Source organism: Pseudonaja textilis, chromosome 2 (assembly GCF_049901715.1).
Source record: "Pseudonaja textilis isolate UNSWEBS1 chromosome 2, rPseTex1.2, whole genome shotgun sequence".
Taxonomy (NCBI): domain Eukaryota; kingdom Metazoa; phylum Chordata; class Lepidosauria; order Squamata; family Elapidae; genus Pseudonaja; species Pseudonaja textilis.
This window is the reverse complement of record NC_141991.1, coordinates 118838450-118856674: the sequence shown is the minus strand read 5'-3', so window position 1 is coordinate 118856674 and position 18225 is coordinate 118838450. Positions and strand designations below refer to the sequence as shown.

Genomic DNA, 18225 nt, shown 5'->3' with positions numbered 1-18225 from the left:
TATATTTTAGTGGTGGTAATGTTAATCATTATGAGTAAGTTGGACTTAGGTAGGTTCCTATATCAAATTAATTCAATTCAGTTAAAATGTTGATAATAATATGAATTTTAGTTGGACATTAGCCAATTCAAGTTTCTGAAGATTGCAAGGATATAAAAGTTAATAAATAAATTTAATTTTCTCCTAGAATTTTTGTTCCTTTCTTAAAACAAACAAGCAAAGAAAAAAGCACAGCTATAAACTTTATTTTCCATTGCTCCCAGAGTTTCCAAAATTTTAATTTGTGTTGTTGAATTTCCCAGTATTTCATAAATGGATGAGCTCAATTTCTAATATTGTAACATTGGTGATTGTGTGTGTGTGTTTGTGTGTTTGTGTGTGTGTGTGTGTGTGTGTTTGCTTTTGAAATGAATGAAAAAAGTCTAGTAAAACCCAGTGGGATAAAATTAGTAGTCATTATGCTGCCCTTTGTACCACTGTATATGAGTCACACTGAAATCTTTGTGATACTTACAGTTTGATACTGATAAATGAAGATAGGTTGAAATTTGCACTTGTTACAAAAACCATTGCCATTGATTTGCTCTCTGAAGCTTAGAAAGGTGGTTCTTTTTAAATTTCCTAGATCATTTGCAAAAAGTGCATAAGTAACTTGCATGTATGTATTCTGCAATAGCTGCCAATGCAGGGTGAACTAAGGACAAAATCATAAAGACCATGGTTTTTATGCCTATAGAGACTTCAGATCTATATTTTAGAAACAGCTGCTCTTGCAAACTATGAACCATTATGTTTTTGCCAAAACCAAACCCATTTGTCATTTCCGTTCTCCTCGTGGCTACTCATCAAGGTATTTAGGAATGAAAACTTTCTCTTAAATAGCAGCCAGCTGCAGAGCTCATTCACTCAGGGAAACCACAACTCAGTGTTTATAGTGTCAGAACTGATCACTGTACAAGTGTTTGTAGTGTCACAAGCATGGCCCACAGCTCAGCTGAGTGAGTCAGACAAGAGGAAAGGAATGCTTCAAAAGTTCCTTTTACAAGACAACAAGTATCTTGTTAATCATCACTTCTGATCTGACTGGATCTTTTTAAGGAATAACAAGCTTTTATCAGCAATAGTATGTAGGGTTTTTTTTTAAAGGAAATAATACCATAGAACTGGAAATGAATTGCACCTGTTGTATTATTTGGGGGAGGGGAGAGATAATTAGTAAAATTATGAGACTTTATTTTTAGCCTTTTATCTATTACACCAAACTATTATCACCAAAGCTTTGGCTGAATATGATGCAACCTACAATATGGATATAATCCTTGTAGAAGGCCACCGTATAATCCTGCTGTACACCTGTAACAGTTTTTCATCTGATCGAATAAAAGTGTAGAAATCTCGCCACAACTTTTAACAGCCTCAAAAGTCTTGTTTATTAGCCCTGTTGAAATTACCATACATTTTTAGCAAGCACATAGTATCTGAATCATACTTTAACTGAACAAGTAGGAAAAAAAATTAAAATTCAAGGTTTTTTTTTAAAGTGAAATTGGATTATTTAAAAACAAAAATAATTCTTCTTTTTCAAGTACTTCCCCTGCCCCTCAAAACATAAAAAAATAATTTTGTAATAATAGTAGTGTTGTCATATTGTTTTAATTTTGTTGTGGGTGGGGAAGTTATATAAGGTACACCTTATAGCTAATACTTATTTCTTTTTTAAAGAAATATTCTTGTTTTTATCCTTTTATTCAAGGAAATATATAGGGTTCTGATTTCCAGGCAGGAGCATCCCTTTTATTTTATAATCTGTAAAGTACATTTACCTGTTGGGAGAAAAGATGGATTTAAATGTCTACACTTTCAGGTTTTTCATTATTTATTTTACATTTGGTTATTGATTGGATGAAGGAACTTCAGAATTCAATTAGTTGGTTTCAGCTTGAAAATTATTATCTGACTTTACTGAATTCCTAACAAGTTAAAATGCTTGTTTATCTGTGGATTACTTGCAGTTAATGGTTCAAATTATTGGTTCTTCAAGGAAAAAAAATCATTGTGAGAAAATTCCAATTTAAAAATAGTTCATAACCTCATGTTTATAAACTTTATAAAGATAAAGTCACTTTATGCAACACAATCACTTTAAATAAAATTACTTCTGATGTAATTGTTGTAAAAATTTTGGTAGAACCTAAACAGGTTTACCTTTAGTGGTTCTTGACAATTTATTCAACTAGAACATATTGTTTTTTTCTGTTGAAAACTGATATTGTTGTGGCCTTTCACGATTGTTAGAAACTTTGAATGAGATAGTTAAGATGCCTAAGCTTAGAAGGAAGATTTAGAAACAAATGATGCAAACTTTGGAATAATGAACTTCAGTGTTGTGTTTTGTGAAATACAGGAAGATCACCTTAAAGAATTTAAAACTGATGTCTTTGTATTTTAAAATCTGAAATAAATAAATACGTAAAATGAGATTAATACAACACAAAGTTCAATTTCATATGTGTTAATTTCAAGAGAATGTTTATAAAGGGAATCATGCAATTGTTTTGTTAGTGGGTATGAGTTTGGAAGTTGAAATATAAAGTCACATACCACTATTGCCACATGTTATTGTGCCCAGCGGATTTTAATATGTCTTTGGATCAGTCTTGTTGATTGAGGATGTTTTGTTGGCTACTTTCCCAACACTAGGAATTCATCTAGGCATCAAGAACTATAGATTTTATATGTACTAGGGCTGGCCAAAATAATTAATCTTAGAAAGACAGGTCTGTATTGATCAGCAGCAATGAATTTCTGGTATTTATGGCTTGTTTGCATTTCAACTGATTAGTTTATGTTGAAGAGGGAAGATGACATTTGAACAATCTGACCTAATACCCAGGGGAAATGTTATGTTTTTTATGTTATTTTACAATGTTTTACTTTTAAGCACATAATTAGTTCTCTTACTTAAAATATTTTAAGAAAAAATAATATTCATCTCATACTATGCAGTTCATTATTTACACTTGAGTTAATTTATTTAATTTTAAAAGAGAATAAAGATATGAATCACAGAGCCTAATGTAAAGAAAAAATTATATATATTTCCATTCTTACAATGTTAATTATGATTTTTTCCAGGGAAAAGTGTAAAACAATATTGATTTCTTTTGGCCTTTTGTTAGGTATTTTGAAACAAAATGAGGCAATTTCTAGTGAAATCTTGCCTGATAATTTGGCTCCACCAGTGCCAAAGCAAGGCGGTCCAGGTCCTACTCAGGAGTCCTATATTGCAAACCTGAAAGTCAAAAGTTGTTGAATTCAAAATATGCTTTACATAATCATAGTCAGACTAACATTGATTTCAGCTGCTAATTCAAAATGTGCAACCCCTGGGAGCTAATGAAAGAGGATAAGGAACGAGAGCTTTATCAGTATGATGATAGAAGATCATACCATAGATCAAATCTCTAGACATCCATTTCCGCAGAAAATAAGTATACAAAGTATACAGACTAAAGCATTAGTCTCTCAGTACCATATTTGGAAACTTGTCAGGAAGTATCAGAATTTTGGTAAAAGTTCTGCAGGTGGTTTAAGAAGATATTGTACCTGGTAGCATTAAAATCTATGAAGAAATTAATTAGGATGATCTTCTCTAGCTTTTCACAGTGGTTGTCCATCAGAGCGACCAAATCAATTTCTGTTAATAATTCAAATGAGAAAATATGCTGAAAGGCCAGTAATTCTCCCATCCCATCTCTGCCACTATAATGTCACTTCATTACTTGGTATACTTCCTACATCCCTCAAAAATATAAAGAAACAATCAATCCGAAGTTGCCAATTTAGGAAACATGCTTGAACAATCTACGCTTGCTTCATAGGTGAATTTAATGGTTTTTCTTACACATGCTAATGTCAGATGTATGTATATTAATACATACTACACACACACACACACACACACACACACACACACATCAATACAGTGGAGAAAGTCCAGAAATATTTCACAAGAAGAGTTCTCCACTCCTCTACTTGTTGCAGAATACCTTATGCCACCAGACTTGAAATTCTAGACCTAGAAACCTAGAACTACAACGCCTTTGGTCTGATCTAAGTATAGTACATAAAATTATACATTGCAATGTCCCACCTATCAATGAATACTTCAGCTTCAACCATAACAATACAGGAGCACACAATAGATACAAACTCAAGGCAAACCGCACCAAACTTGAAATACAGCTTCAGCAACAGAGTGGTCAATGTCTGGAATGCTCTACTTGACTCTATGGTTTCTTCCCCAAACTCCAAAAACTTTAACCTTAGACTGTCTACTATTGACCTCACTCCTTTCCTAAGAGGTCTGTAGGTCTTAAGACCAAAGCCTCACTTTGTAATCACTTTTGAAAATTGTTTATTAACTACTAAGTTGTTTTAGAGACTTTTAAAATGACAAATTTGAAAATGCTGGGTGAGTCTGCCTTTAATCCTGAATGCCAGAAAACTTTTATTATAAGCTTAAGAACTTTAAAAATCTGAAATAAACAGCCAAAAGCTAAATAAGCTTAGAAAGTGATAAACTAAAAGGCCAAGATAAAATTGGAATATTGAAATTTTTATGATACATTTTAGGAATAAATTATAAAGTACGTACAGGTTCTCATGGGAAATCGATTGTCTTTTGGTTTTTATAAGACATAGATAAATAATGCAGAGCCAGTTTGATCTTGTAGTTAAGGCACTAAGCTAGAAGCCAAGAGATTCTCAATTCTTAGATATCATCTTAGATATGAAAGCCGGCTGAATGACTTTGGACCAGTCACTCACTCTTCTATCAGATTCACTTTACAGAGTTGTTGTGGGGAAAATAGGAGGAGGAAGGACTATTGTATCCATCACCTTGAGGTATTTATAAAAATAAAGGTAGGAGTTAAATAAATAAATTCATGATTTCAAAATCTGGACTCTAAAAGGTTGTTTTTAGATAGAGGAAATACATATAAGCCTGCAAGATGGTTATGACAATAAATATGCTGAAGGAAACTTTTGAAAAATGGAATCAGAAAACAGCAGACATAGTGTCAACAGTATCAGTAATGATACGATAGATTGTGTCCAAAAGAAATGTTAAATGTAGAACGGATTTTATCTGACAAGGTAAAAATAGTACTGAATGTGGATTTACAACTGACACTCCAAGAAGCTGCAGTGGTCCAGAATGCAATAGCATATGCAGATTTTGGATGCCCCATGGTTCAACTGACTTAGTGTTGCTATGTGTGCTACACTGTCTCCCAGTTGCTTTCTGGGTGCTGTAATCAGTTTTAATTATTCTAACCTTGTTTTAATTGCCTCTTTTTATTGATATAATATTTTTAATATTGTTTTTATGTTTTTCATTAAATACTGCCCAGAATCACTCAGTGAGATGGGTGGTCTCTAAATTTAATTACATTCATTCATAACCTTGAAAGCTTTACGTGGCACAGGGCCAGGTTATTTGCAAGACTCTGAGAGTATCTGCCTGTCCTATTAGGTTAGATTGGGTGGGCAAGTTCCAGATCTGCTCCCTTAAATGTCATCTGATGGACAAGACTTATCAGTGGTCACCCCAGCCCTTTGAAGCAGCCTCCCATCTAAGATCCAATGGATCTCTATCCTTTAACCCTACAGAAGGCAGTGAAGGCCTCGCTCTTTCTCCAAGCCCTGAGTTAGGATAGGGGTTGAGCTGAGAAATTGTTTGATCTTGCAGTGTGTGTGTGTGTGGGGGGGTATTTTTGTTTTATCTTGGTTTTTAGATCAGTTTGGTGTAGTGGTTAAGGCAACAAGTTAGAAATCAGGAGATTGTGAGTTCTAGCCCTCCCTTAAGAGTTTTTGTTGTGGGGGGAAAAGAGAAGAAAAAGAGTATTAGGCGTGTTCACTGCCTTGAGTTATTTACAAAACTAATAAAGATTGGATATTAAATAAACAAACAAATACAGTTTTAAACTGCCTAGAATCATTATAAAATAGGCAGCCATATAATTCTGTAAATAAAATAACAACCTGAATCGTGCTAATCCATATTAACAGTGTTAATTAGTTAACTTATGCCCCAATGTATGTGTTGTGAACTGTGTTTTATGAATGGTCACTATATTTTATATTTACATTTTAATGCAAGTATCACAGACTGCATTTTTTAATTTCATTCCTTCTGAAGTCATTGTTAATTGTATGGTGTCAACTGAGACTAACATTCCATGTATGTACTGTACTTAAAAATTGAGGCATATCGATTTTGATTGTGCCTAATGTTTTTTGTTATGTTTTGCTGCAACCAGTTGTGGTGGTGACCTCTTCAAGAAATATAGTGTGTAAAATGCTTATATGGTCATAGTGGATAGGTGTCCCATTTTTTCTTATATCAAATGTGGAAAGGACATTGATAGCCTACTTCAGTCTTTGGTCACTAGCAGACCCAGATAATCTTCAACTTACGACCATTTGTTTAGTAATCGTTCAAAGTCACAACAACACTGAAAACAGTGGTTTATGATCATTATTCACACTTACAATCGTTGCAGCATCCCCGTGGTCATGTGAACAAAATTTGGACACATGGCAACTAGCATGTATTTATGATGGCTGCAGTGTCTCGGGATCATGTGATCAACTTTTGCAACCTTCTGGCAAGGAAAGTTAATGGGGTAGCGAGATTCACTTGACAACCATGCTACTAATTTAATAACTGCAGTGATTCACTTATCAGCTGTAGTAAGAAAGGTTGTAAAGTGGGACAACACTCATGTAACACTGCCCTGACTAGCAATGGAAATTTTGGACTCAATTGCGGTCATAAGTCGGGGACTACCTTTAGTCTGCTATACCCACACTTTGACATTTTTATATTGATGTAATTCCCTGTTGATACTTGCTAAATATTTCTGTATTAAGCTAGAAGATCTAATTCCAATTTACAGCTACAGAATTTAATTTGAAAATACGACCATTCATTGAGCTACAAAGCCAATAGCTTGACTGACTAGTTTTGTCTTACACCTTTCTTAATAAATGGGTGTTGTCCAAAGTTGCCTGCTTCCTCTTACAAAGAAAAATATCACACAAGGGTACAGTGATTGTTCATGCTTGATGTGCTACATGTTTCCCTGCTCAATAAAAGAACAGGGAAGCACATTCATCAGAGTTATTAACCCCATTTCCAATGTTTTAGAAAATAGTACTTTGCACCTCGTGTCTAGAAACATGTGAACAGAGTGCATTCATTGGATCGTAAGTGGTGTCGGGGTTTTTTGGTTCAATATGTGAAGAGTGTTTTGTTTGTGTTTATATTTGTTTGTGTTTATTTTCATGGTCATGATGTGCACTGAAGATGGTGTTTGATTTCGTTGTATGAGGTGTAATGACAATAAAGTAAACTAAACGAATTAAATGCAAGAGTTATCACTTGAAATGTTGGAACAGATCCTTAAATGTTTTAAGCCAGGGGTGTCCAACCTTGGCAACTTTAAGACTTGTGGACTTCAACTCCCAGAATTCCTCAGCCAGCTTTGCTGGGAGTTGGGAATTGAAGTCCACAAGTCTTAAAGTTGCCAAGGTTGGACACCCCTGTTTTAAGCCAATAGGTAAATATTTGAAGTTTGTGGTGGGAGAGGGTTGAGATAGTTTTAGAAACCCTGCTCTTGCTTTGAGGTGCAAAAGAGAAGCTAAAAAGGGAGAAGAAGAAGGCTGTGGGTCAAAAGCTCAAATGATTCCATAGTGTGGTGGAATTTGAGTTAATGGAAGGCAATTTTTAGTCAAAAAGGTATGTGGGAATATTTGAAAGGAACTAGCAGGCATCAGTTGGCACACAATATCGTAAGAGTATATATCTGTCATATTATATCCTCCCAGCCCCCAGTGGAGCTAGTGACTTTTTCCCTTCCCTTCCCTTCCCTTTTTTCTTCTCACTGAGATGAGGTCATCCAGATAAACTCTCTCTCCCTCTCCCCCCACCAAACTTTAAAAAAAAATAAAAATCCACAGAGGCCTTTATGTTTTTCTAATAATTGGCAGCAGCAGTACTATTCTCCTCCCCCCCCCCCCCCTCCCTCTCTTTCAAGTGATGAATAGCTGGCCCTAGATCAAAGGCAAGCCCTAGGGTTTTTTTTGGCTGCCACAAAAGGGCGTTGGAATTGGCAAGGCTCCCAGCTGCTTAGTGATAGGCATGCAGATGAAGTGCCAGGCAACAGAGGTCAGTGGCAAAATGTCTGTACACGTTCTTCCTCTGAGATAATCTGGTTTCCCTTTTTGTTTGTGTCTTTCAGGCCAATGGCAAGTTGAAGCAGATTGAAAAGGAATACAATCAGAAGCTCGCCAAATCTTCGCAGGTAGGAAACAGAAATGAAGCATAATGAGGATATTTCTTGAGGGAAGATTTTTTTTTTTTGTCTGTTCAGTTAAAGATGGAAACAGAAATAAACCACATTGGTACCTACACTTATAATACCAGGGTTTATTCTAATACAATTTCCTTTCTGTAAAGTTAAATTTATTTATTTATATTTTATTTTATTTGGTTTGTCAGTTGCTTACAAGATAATAGGTATAAGTAAAAACATAGTTATGAATACATGGATACATATAAGAAAAATAAAAGAAACAATAGGACAGGGACGGTAGGCACCTTGGTGCGCTTATGCACGCCCCCTACAAAACCTCTTAGGAAAGGGGTGAGGTCAATAGTAGACAGTCTATGGTTAAAGTTTTGGGGGTTTGGGGAAGAAACCACAGATTTTACTTTGCTTTTTATAGTTTATTCTCACATGTTACTGCCCCCCCCCAATATTAATTTAATATAACGAATTTGCCAACCTGTGGGATTAAAATGAAATTAGCCAAATACAAGACATCTGGTTCTCACAGTAGTGTTAATTTAGTTGCAAGGAGAAAATAACATCTCACACAAACTCCAAATTTGGGTCGTTGGATCCAGCCAGCTAATCATAAGAGGTTATCTCCGTACAAAATCCATGGGTGTTTTAGTTTTTATCTTCACTTTAGAAAGAAAAGAAATTGGCAGGTTGCATATCGTCTTCTGACTTTGCAGTGCTGCCAACCCAGTCATCCATTGTAGATGGAAGTGGGAAGAGAAATAAAAAGTCCTAGTGTTCTCTATCATGTCTGGGACCGAGGCCTAAAAGAGATGGCCAGCTCATATATGCTTAGGACATCCTGCATTATATGCTACTTGAACATGGAGATATTTGCTGTATTTGGGTGGATTACAACTTAATGTGAGTATATTATCTCATAAGGCACTAGTAGTTGGGGATTATATTGCCTTTTAATTTTTCTCCCTCTGTGCAGAATAGTCTTTATGATAGCACATCTCTGAATGTAGAAGCACTCATAGCATTTGGAGCATTTGGATTTTAAGCAGATTGCTCCTATCTAGTACTCATTTACTCCACTGTCTTAATTATGAGCAAGAATACTGATGTATTACATCAGTATAGCCTGGTAGAACCCCATTTTGCATCATTAGGAAAGTAGTAGGAAGCCATAAATATGGTATCAGTGGAGAGATAACATGGAAAGGAAAGGAAAACTAAATAATTATTTTAAGGCTTGCACCGACTCCTCCCTGAGCATTAGATCTGCTTAGATTTGATTACTTTATTGCACAAGCAGAATGAAAATAGTTGCTTGAAATATATCTCCTGAACATTATGTAGTCTGGCCTAGATGTTATTGCACCACAATCAAACTTGGAAAAGCTAAACAGGGTCAAATTTGGTTAGAAGGTGGATGTCAGGTTTCCAGGAAATCCCAGTGTATAGGCTAGACTGGGAAAAACATAGGCCATGGCAACCAGTTCCATATAATTGCCAAGAAATCTACTTGGACACGTCCATGAAATTCTCATAGTAAACTTCAGCAGCAAGTAGACATAGCATTTATATAGACACCCATGGAAATCATTCTTCCCAATTAAAATATAAAAACCTGAAATGCTGACTCCGCTGTGGGTGTAAATATATTCTGGGAAACAAACAAACACACTTCTAATCAGTATTTGCTTGTAGTTATAGAAGGCTAATAGGATGGTGGTGTATAAAATGTGTTTTTGCCATTAGAAATTTAAAATTGAACTTCATCTATAATTCTGTCATCTTAATTTCTCTTCATTTTTCAACAGCTACCATTTAAACACAGTTTTGTAATGTTAACAATAGGTTATTTGTAAATTTTGTATGGTCTCTTAACTTTCTATGGCCTCCTGGACCGTTTTCAAAAGAAAATGTACTTCAGGAACTTGTTTCTAAATGTGCTCAAAATAAATAATACTTCTCTCCCCACCCCCCACCCCCACCCCCCCCAAAATTAGTGCCTAACCATTGGTTTGCTTACTGCTTTTAGAAGTTAAGTGAGCATCATTTGATGTGAATTGAAGCTTAAAACCAGATTGTTTTAAAAGGAATGGATTGAGTGTAGGGATGGGCAAGATGTTACTCTAACCTGCATGGAACAGCTGATTTTGTGGACCCATGTTCAAAACAAAGGTTGCTTTGTTTTGGAGGTTTTTAGCAACCAAAATGTTCTAGGCTGAAGTGGATGTATGTGTGTGTGTGTGAAGGTAAGAGTAGGAGAAAGCTAAGATCGACAACTATCCATAGTGATGGTGCATATGGACGTCTGCAGCAGCTGCTGTTAAGAGGAGGCAGTGTGAAAACCCTGGCAAGATTGGGGAAGGCTCAGTATGCCCTCCTGGATCATCACTGGTGAATATGTCACACTGGAGCATTAGGAACAACAATAGTAAATGATGTGAGAGGGGGAAAAACATCCCTGGAAGAATTGGGACATCAGCAGCAGAGGAGAGATAGGGTAGAAGTTGCTAAGAAGATTAGGATGGGTGACTCAATAGACAGACAACATGGAGTAGAAGATGCAACAGATTTGACCCACTCGGGGATCCCTTTGGATTTTGCTGTGGGCAGAATCCAGAACAGCTAATACTTTCTGAATTTTGCTTCTGCTGAACTATTTCCGATTTTGCTGTGATTCAGCCTACCCATGTTGAGATATTCAGCCTACCCATGTTGAGATATTATCTCCTGGTCTTTCCAATCCCTTTCCTCCCTCTCTTGCCTGCTTCCCCTTTGCCAATGATGTTCCAATACAAGCACTGGTTTGAATAATTGTGCTGATTTGGCAGCACTTCCAGAATGCAATAGTTTCAGCTTTGAAACAAAACATATTTTTCATTTTGCATGCCCCTGTTACCCCATAGCATTATGTAAGGGATATTTGCTTCCTTTGAATTATTTTTCTGGCTACAAAATCGAATGAAATATTCAAATTTAAAAAGTGCAAAATAGTTCATAGATTGTTTTGCTTTACTGGAATTCAGTTTAATATTGCAGAATATTTTTATATGGACAAATGATTCAATATCTTTACCGTGTGATCCCCTCTGCATTATTACAAACTCAGTCAAACAGTATTCAGAAAAGTTTACATCAAGTTATCATTTTTCAATCTGGTCTGTTCCAGATTTGCTGTTGCAACTCCTAACTGCCTTGCCAGAATAGCCAATGGCTGAGTTGCAACCCAAAAACTTTTGGAAAGTGCCAAGGCAGGGAAGATTGTTGTAAGTAAGTGTACTAAGCATCAATCTTTAGTAGTGATTAAGTGCTATAAAATTTAAAACATTTACCCAAAGACAATTCACTTTTATAGTTGTGTAATTCAACTTTTGTTCATTATAGTCACAAGGCATAGATGTCAATGTTGAATTGTTATATAACATAGATCAAAGTCTGTTCTGTTCACTTGCAGAGTCTCTCCATACTGTAATCCATAAATATCCTGAAAAGGGCAATGTGGATGACTTGTAACTAGGGTTCTTTAATCTAAGCATTGTTTAGAGCTGGCATGTGCACCCAGCCCTGGATATTCTCATAATTGTAGACATTATTGTGTGATTTTTAGTGATATCTACACACATATGTTTAGTGATAACTATACTATATGTTTGATATGGAGCAGAAGACAATTCCTCTTCACTCAGTGCAGCTAAAAGGTTGGACACCCATAGTCTAGAGCAGAACTGTCAAACTCCCGGACTGCGGGCCGGATGTGTCATGTGCTGGCCACACCCACACCCAGTTTAGCGAAAGGGGAAAAAGTCTCGACATGTCATGTGACGCTGCCGTGATGATGTGAGTTTGACACCCCTGGTCTAGAGTTACTGTATTGTGTCTTCCCTGCCACATGGGAGTGAAAAATAGTAGGTATTTGGTGAGTGTGAGTAATAGCACTGAGCCTGATCATTCCACAGGATGGGGAGGGAGGGAGGGAGAGAGAAAGAGAGATCTAAGAAGTGGAAAGTGCCAATTTCCTTTTGCAGCAGCTAATGGTTAACAATTCACTGACAGGTTACAATTCGACATACCTGGGAATCTGCTCTAATGTACCATGGATATATGTCAGCTGGCCAGGGAAAGTGACGATTTAATTAGCCATGCCATGCTATGGAACAGCTGAGAAGGGCTGGGTTGCCTGCCTAAGTTCCCCCAAGTCCTCTGGTACTGCCTGTTCTTTTGCCCTACCTTTCTATTATGGAGCAGCTGTTAGACTATATTTCTGCTGCTCACTTCTCTTTTTTTGGGGGGGGGGGAACGCTTTGACCTGGCCTCCTCCTCTGATCACAACAGAGTGTGAGATAAATAGGGGATTTCATACTCTGAAGACCATTGCTTGTCAGGGAATAAAGTTTTAGTTGAAATGGAATGAAATAGCAGCGTCATTGTCATAAACTAGCACACGTAGCTATTTTCATTTATACGGTCTTCAGTCTAAAAAACTTCAGGCAGCATTTATGAAAAAGCTTTATTGGAATTAGACTTTGGATATACAGATTAGTCAAAAAGCCAGTGCTTTTAAGTCCTGCTGAATTCAACAACAATAATTACAATAAAAATAATGAAAAAGGAACATGAACTCTATACCGCCACCTCCTGGTCATTGTAAGTTTAGGACTGTGAGCAGAGAAAATAATTCTCCCTCTCCTGCTGAGGTGTTGGAACAAAAGCACAATTTATATTTTAAAAATTAATTTTTAAAAATAAAAATGTAAAACTTCCTTTTAGCTTTAGAAAGTTACATACAAAGTCAATTACAGATGGAAAAAAGAAAGAACATAATGCCAATAAGACAGCAAACGCTGTCTTAAAATCAATGTCCCATAAAATACTGTCGGGTGTTTGGGTACAGATCCACACTGGGGGAGATCTGAGGCTCAGAGAGCCTAAGGAACAAAAATACAGGAAGCAAGTTGGTCTTGCAAACTTCAAACACAAAAGTTACCAAGGGCAATTTCCATAAAACAATCAAGCCGGCACACCCACAAAAAAATAAAGCACAAATGCGGGACAGCATATTTTATTTTGCTGTTCCTGTTTCTCAGTAATTCAGTGATTTATCTGGATAAATCTTGATCCATACAGATTTCCAGATGTTGATCAGAGGCTTTTGAATGATGACTTTTCCTCCTTTGACTTGGTATGAGTCCTGATCTAGAGCTTCTCCTTAACCTCCATTCTCCAGTGAAATCAGTTTGGCACATTATCACATACAGTTCACTTTTTCATAAACTGGAGTGTTGCCCTTTGTTTTTCTCAAGCTTTGTCTTTTTCCAAGAAACCAACTCTCCCCCGGCTTTCACCAGTTCTCATTCCAAGCCTTCGTTATCTGAGGATGTGTTCATTCCCTTGATGTGTCTTGTATCTAACCACAATCTTGCTCACTGTCCCTTGAGAAAAAGACTCTTTACCAGAAAGGGTGAGGCCTAGAGGATTTTTTTTTTTAATCTGTTCGGGCAAGCCTCTCCTTTCCCCTTTCCCCCTGCCCCTCTTGAGGATTACAAAATGACTGAACTGTTTCGCTCTCTAGCCAAAAAGGAAGGGTTTTGGATAATCTTCATATGTCCTATCAAGTATTCTTTACCAGCAATGGAAGGCCAGGAAAAATCTCTTTCTCTGCTTACCATTGGTGTATTAACTGGGTGAATATCTGTGAGTGGGAACCTCTCTTTACTTATCTGAAAAACATGTTTGTGTAAATGGGGATTTTACCTTTTGACTGCATGTGCAAACACAACCTCTGAAAAAGAGTAAATGAATAGAAAGTTTAGCTGCAGGCCAAGAATCACTGAAAATGTCTTCTATGGTGGCTGCTTTAGCTGCCAGCTAGTTGTGAAGATGCAAGGAGATTAAATGCAAGGTCCTCTGAAGAGGTTGTGTGTGTGATAAGAAGGAATTGTGGCAATGGGTTTCATCTGCCCAGGGAGATGCATCACTTAGAATGCCCCAGTTGGATCTTTTGCAAAACTTAAGAGACAAGATTTCACAATAATGAAAGAGGTCAGCAATGAAGTCTGGATGCAGTGTCCATTTGAAGAAAACATCTCAGGTGTGGTTGAAATTATTAAATTATACTGGCTCATTCAGATAGATGACTAAAAGTCAGCTCAATCCCTCATGCCCTGGTCATCTCTCATTTGGGACTACAAGTGGTCCTTGATTTACAACCATTTGTTTAGTGACAGTTCAAAGTTATAATGGCACTAAAAAAAAGTGACTTGTGGACATTTTTCACACTTACGACCGTTGCAAGCACCCCCATGGTCACATGATCAGAATTTGGATACTTGATGACTGGCATGTGTTTATGAAGCTGCAGTGTCCTGGGGCCATGTGATCACCTTTTGCAAACTTCTGATAAGCAAAGTCAGTGGGGAAATAAGATTTGCTTAACCGTGTTACTTAACAACTGCAGTGGTTCTCTTAACAACTATGGCAAGAAAGGTTGTAAAATAGGGTTACTGTCTGGCTTGACAATAGAAATTTTGGGCTCAATGTGGTCGTGAGTCAAGGCCTACCTATATTGCAATGCACTCTACATGGGGCTAGCCTTGACGAATACTCAGAAACTGCAATTCGTACAGAAAGCAGTACAGAGAAGTGTAGATATCTCTAAGGTGGCATATCTTAACACCTCTGTTATGTGAGCTGCACTGGTTGCCAATTTGCTTTCAGGTCCAGTTCAAGGTGTTGGTTTTCAAGCCCTTCCTGACATGGGACCAGGTTATTTGTCTTGCTTCAATGGGAATGTTTGTCCCACTCACTGTAGCAGAAGGGTCTTGCTACAGATCCCATTAGTCAAGGAATTCTACCTGGCAGGCTCCAGGAGAAGAGCCATTTCTGCCATGACCCCTGCCCTTTGGAACATCTTTCCACCAGAAGTGAGATCTGATTTCTCTTCCAAAAGGCCCTGAAGACATGGGAATGCTTTATGCTGAAGGTGGTTGATGGCGTAATAGAGGAGATCCCACCTCCCTATTGCTTGTGCACTTGGTTCTTAGTTTTATCTAACTCTTAATTGTAATGTTTTTGTATTTGCTTTTATTGTATTGTAAGCTGCTCAGAACTGCTTTGAATAGTTAGAAGGGTGGCATATAAATATAATAAATAAATAAAAATTAACTAAGTAAATGAAAGAAAGTTTCATGAACCAGAATTCCCATGCAAAGCTGTAGAGTTAGATGAGTACATCAAACTAAGAATATCACCCCATGATGTTTATGGACACTTCAACCATTGCAGGATAGTTGATTGCAGTATAGTATTATGAGGCACAAAAAATCCGCACAACTCCCAGTAATAACTCTAGTCATAATAAATATAACCGCCTTGAATAGTATACCTCTTAACCAAGGTTAAAAGTATCTGGCATCAGAGTAATAGAAAAGGCGGTGTGGGGGGAAAGGAGCTTGAAAGGAAATCTGGAAGGTTTCTTCATGAAAAGGATTGAAGGACTGAGTTAAGGAGGTAAAGACACTCCATGTGCAGATGAAGATAGTAATAGCACTTAGACTTACATACCACTTCACAATGTTTTTACAGCCCTCTCAAAGCAGTTTACAGAATCAGCCTATTGACCCCAACAATCTGGGTCCTCATTTTACCGACCTTGGAAGAATGGAAGGCTGAGTCAACCTTGAGTCTAGTGAGATTTGAACTGCCAACTTGCAGGCAGCTGGCAGTCAGCAGAATCAGCCTGTAGTAGTGTACTCTAACCACTGCGCCATGGAAACTGAGTTCTAGTGATTCTTAGGCATGAAAACTGACTGAGCCATTTACTCTCAGCCCATCCCACTTTACAGGGTAGTTGTTATAGGGAAAATGGGAGGTAGAAGTATTAGGTATGTTCGCTGCCTTGAGTTATTTATAAAAAAATAAATAAAGATGGTATGTTAAGGTATTTAAATTTAATAGCTGGAGCAGTGGGATTGTGCACTGAGCCAGAACACTCAGTTATATTTGATTGATTGCATGGGGCAATGTGCGCTGTGATTGCTGTGGGTTTGAAGGGGGAGTTTCCCAGTTTTTCTTCTCGGTGTCGTGGGTGCTCTGTGATTCACCTCATGATGTTCCTGTTTGTTTGACTATCTTCTCTGCTTTAAATATAGATGCAAAATATATTTATTTATATAAAACTACAAGTCTGTGTCAGCATCTCTTAACTTCATTTGGACCCATCCTGCTGCACAATTCCCTGGCATGGTATATAAATATAAAAACAGCAGCAACTAGGAACTTGTCTTTATGGACCAAAATTGTTCTTAAACAACATATACAGGACACTGATGTTTAAATCTATCTAAGTCTGGTTCCCATCCTCAAAACCTGTGTGATTTTCCTAAAAGTGGTTAAGGTGCTAGACTAGAAACCAGGAAACACTGAATTCCAGTGCTGCCTTAGGCAAAAGCCAGCTGAGTGACTTTGGGCCACTCCCTCTCTCCCAGCCCAACCTACTTTCCAGGTTGTTATTGTGAGAAAACTAGACTGAAGAAGGGATATTGTATGTGTTTGCTGCCTTGAGTTATTTATATAAATAATAAAGATGAGAAATAAATGGGTAACTTCTAACTTCTTACTTATCCTCATCACAATTCAGAATTTTTTATTAGCTTTTACTTGGTCAGAATTGATGCATTGCATTATTTTTTGCTTTTTGCTCGGGTGTTAAAAATTCCCCTTCAAGGCAGCACATATGCCCCTATGAGGATGACTCAGTCGATAAATCAAATGTTTTATTTCTGCTTTATCAACAACAGTGTTTTTTCAAACTTGGCAAATTTAAGATGTGTGAAACTTCAGCTCCCAGAATTCCCCAGCCTTATCCTGCTGCTCAGAAAACATCTCCTTAGTTCTAAACTGATTACATCTGAAAGTATTTTAAAAAGTGAGCCTTTTGTAAATATTGTGTCCATATAGGCAGGGGTGGGATTCCACCGATAGAACAGCTTTTTTGTTGATCCTGCACTCTGCACGCGCTCTGCATTTAAAAAAGCTCTAATACTTACCTTCTACTGCAGTCCCTGTGAATAAAACAGCTGAGTTGTGGCCATGCAAATCAGCTGTGCGGGAAAAAAAGAAATAAAGCACAGGAAAGACTAGGGGCAGGTTCACTGCCAGCTGATCTTTGGAGCAAGGGGTACGGCCGAACCCGTATAATCCCACCCCTGCATATAGGCTGCATTATGGTTGTGAACTTGGTGGGGAATTATGGGAATTGAAATCTTTAAAATGTTTCCAAGTTGGAAAAACACTGATCTACATGTGGCCTTTTCTACTCTATCCTGAAAAAAAAAATTAACTGGTAGAAAAGAGCATAGCTTTTATTTGCTGCTGCTTTTATCCAAGGAGAATGTATATGTATCCTTGAGTTGCTCAGTTTTTCCTTATAATTGAAGAACTATTTTTTATGTCTGTTTCTATTTATAGATGTGTATATATGTTCATGTATATAACAAACACTGATTTGGTTTAAACCCCACTACAACAGCAAACTGTTAACAGTGAAGAGATCTCCACCCTTGCTAGTTCAAGGAAACACTGTCTCAAGTCTAGCGTATACTGAGATATATTACTTGCAAATGAAAATCCTTGTTATCTCAATAAATCTGCTTATGTTTACTATCAAATAAAGTCTTAATAAATTCACAATCAATTGATTAAAGAGTACAGAGAACAGTCCCCTACATTGATCTTTCCAGATAAAACAGAAAGAAGATAACATTATAAGAAAAGTCTCAGTTTATCATTTGGGGATGGTGGCAGCAATATTTTAAAGAATATTCATTAATGTAGATTAAGATTATGTACTCCTGAC

At 37.1% G+C, this 18225-nt stretch overlaps 1 protein-coding gene across 8 annotated transcripts in view; it reads left to right on the top strand.

The window, feature by feature from the left end:
* CEP112 (centrosomal protein 112) overlaps positions 1-18225 on the top strand; it is a 266133-nt gene that overhangs the window by 174383 nt on the left and 73525 nt on the right. For all 8 annotated transcript variants that reach the window (XM_087925056.1, XM_087925057.1, XM_026711184.2 and 5 more), the window contains one exon: positions 8310-8372. In XM_087925056.1, coding sequence (XP_087781182.1) covers positions 8310-8372 — 63 coding nt within the window. The remainder of the gene's footprint in view (positions 1-8309; positions 8373-18225) is intronic.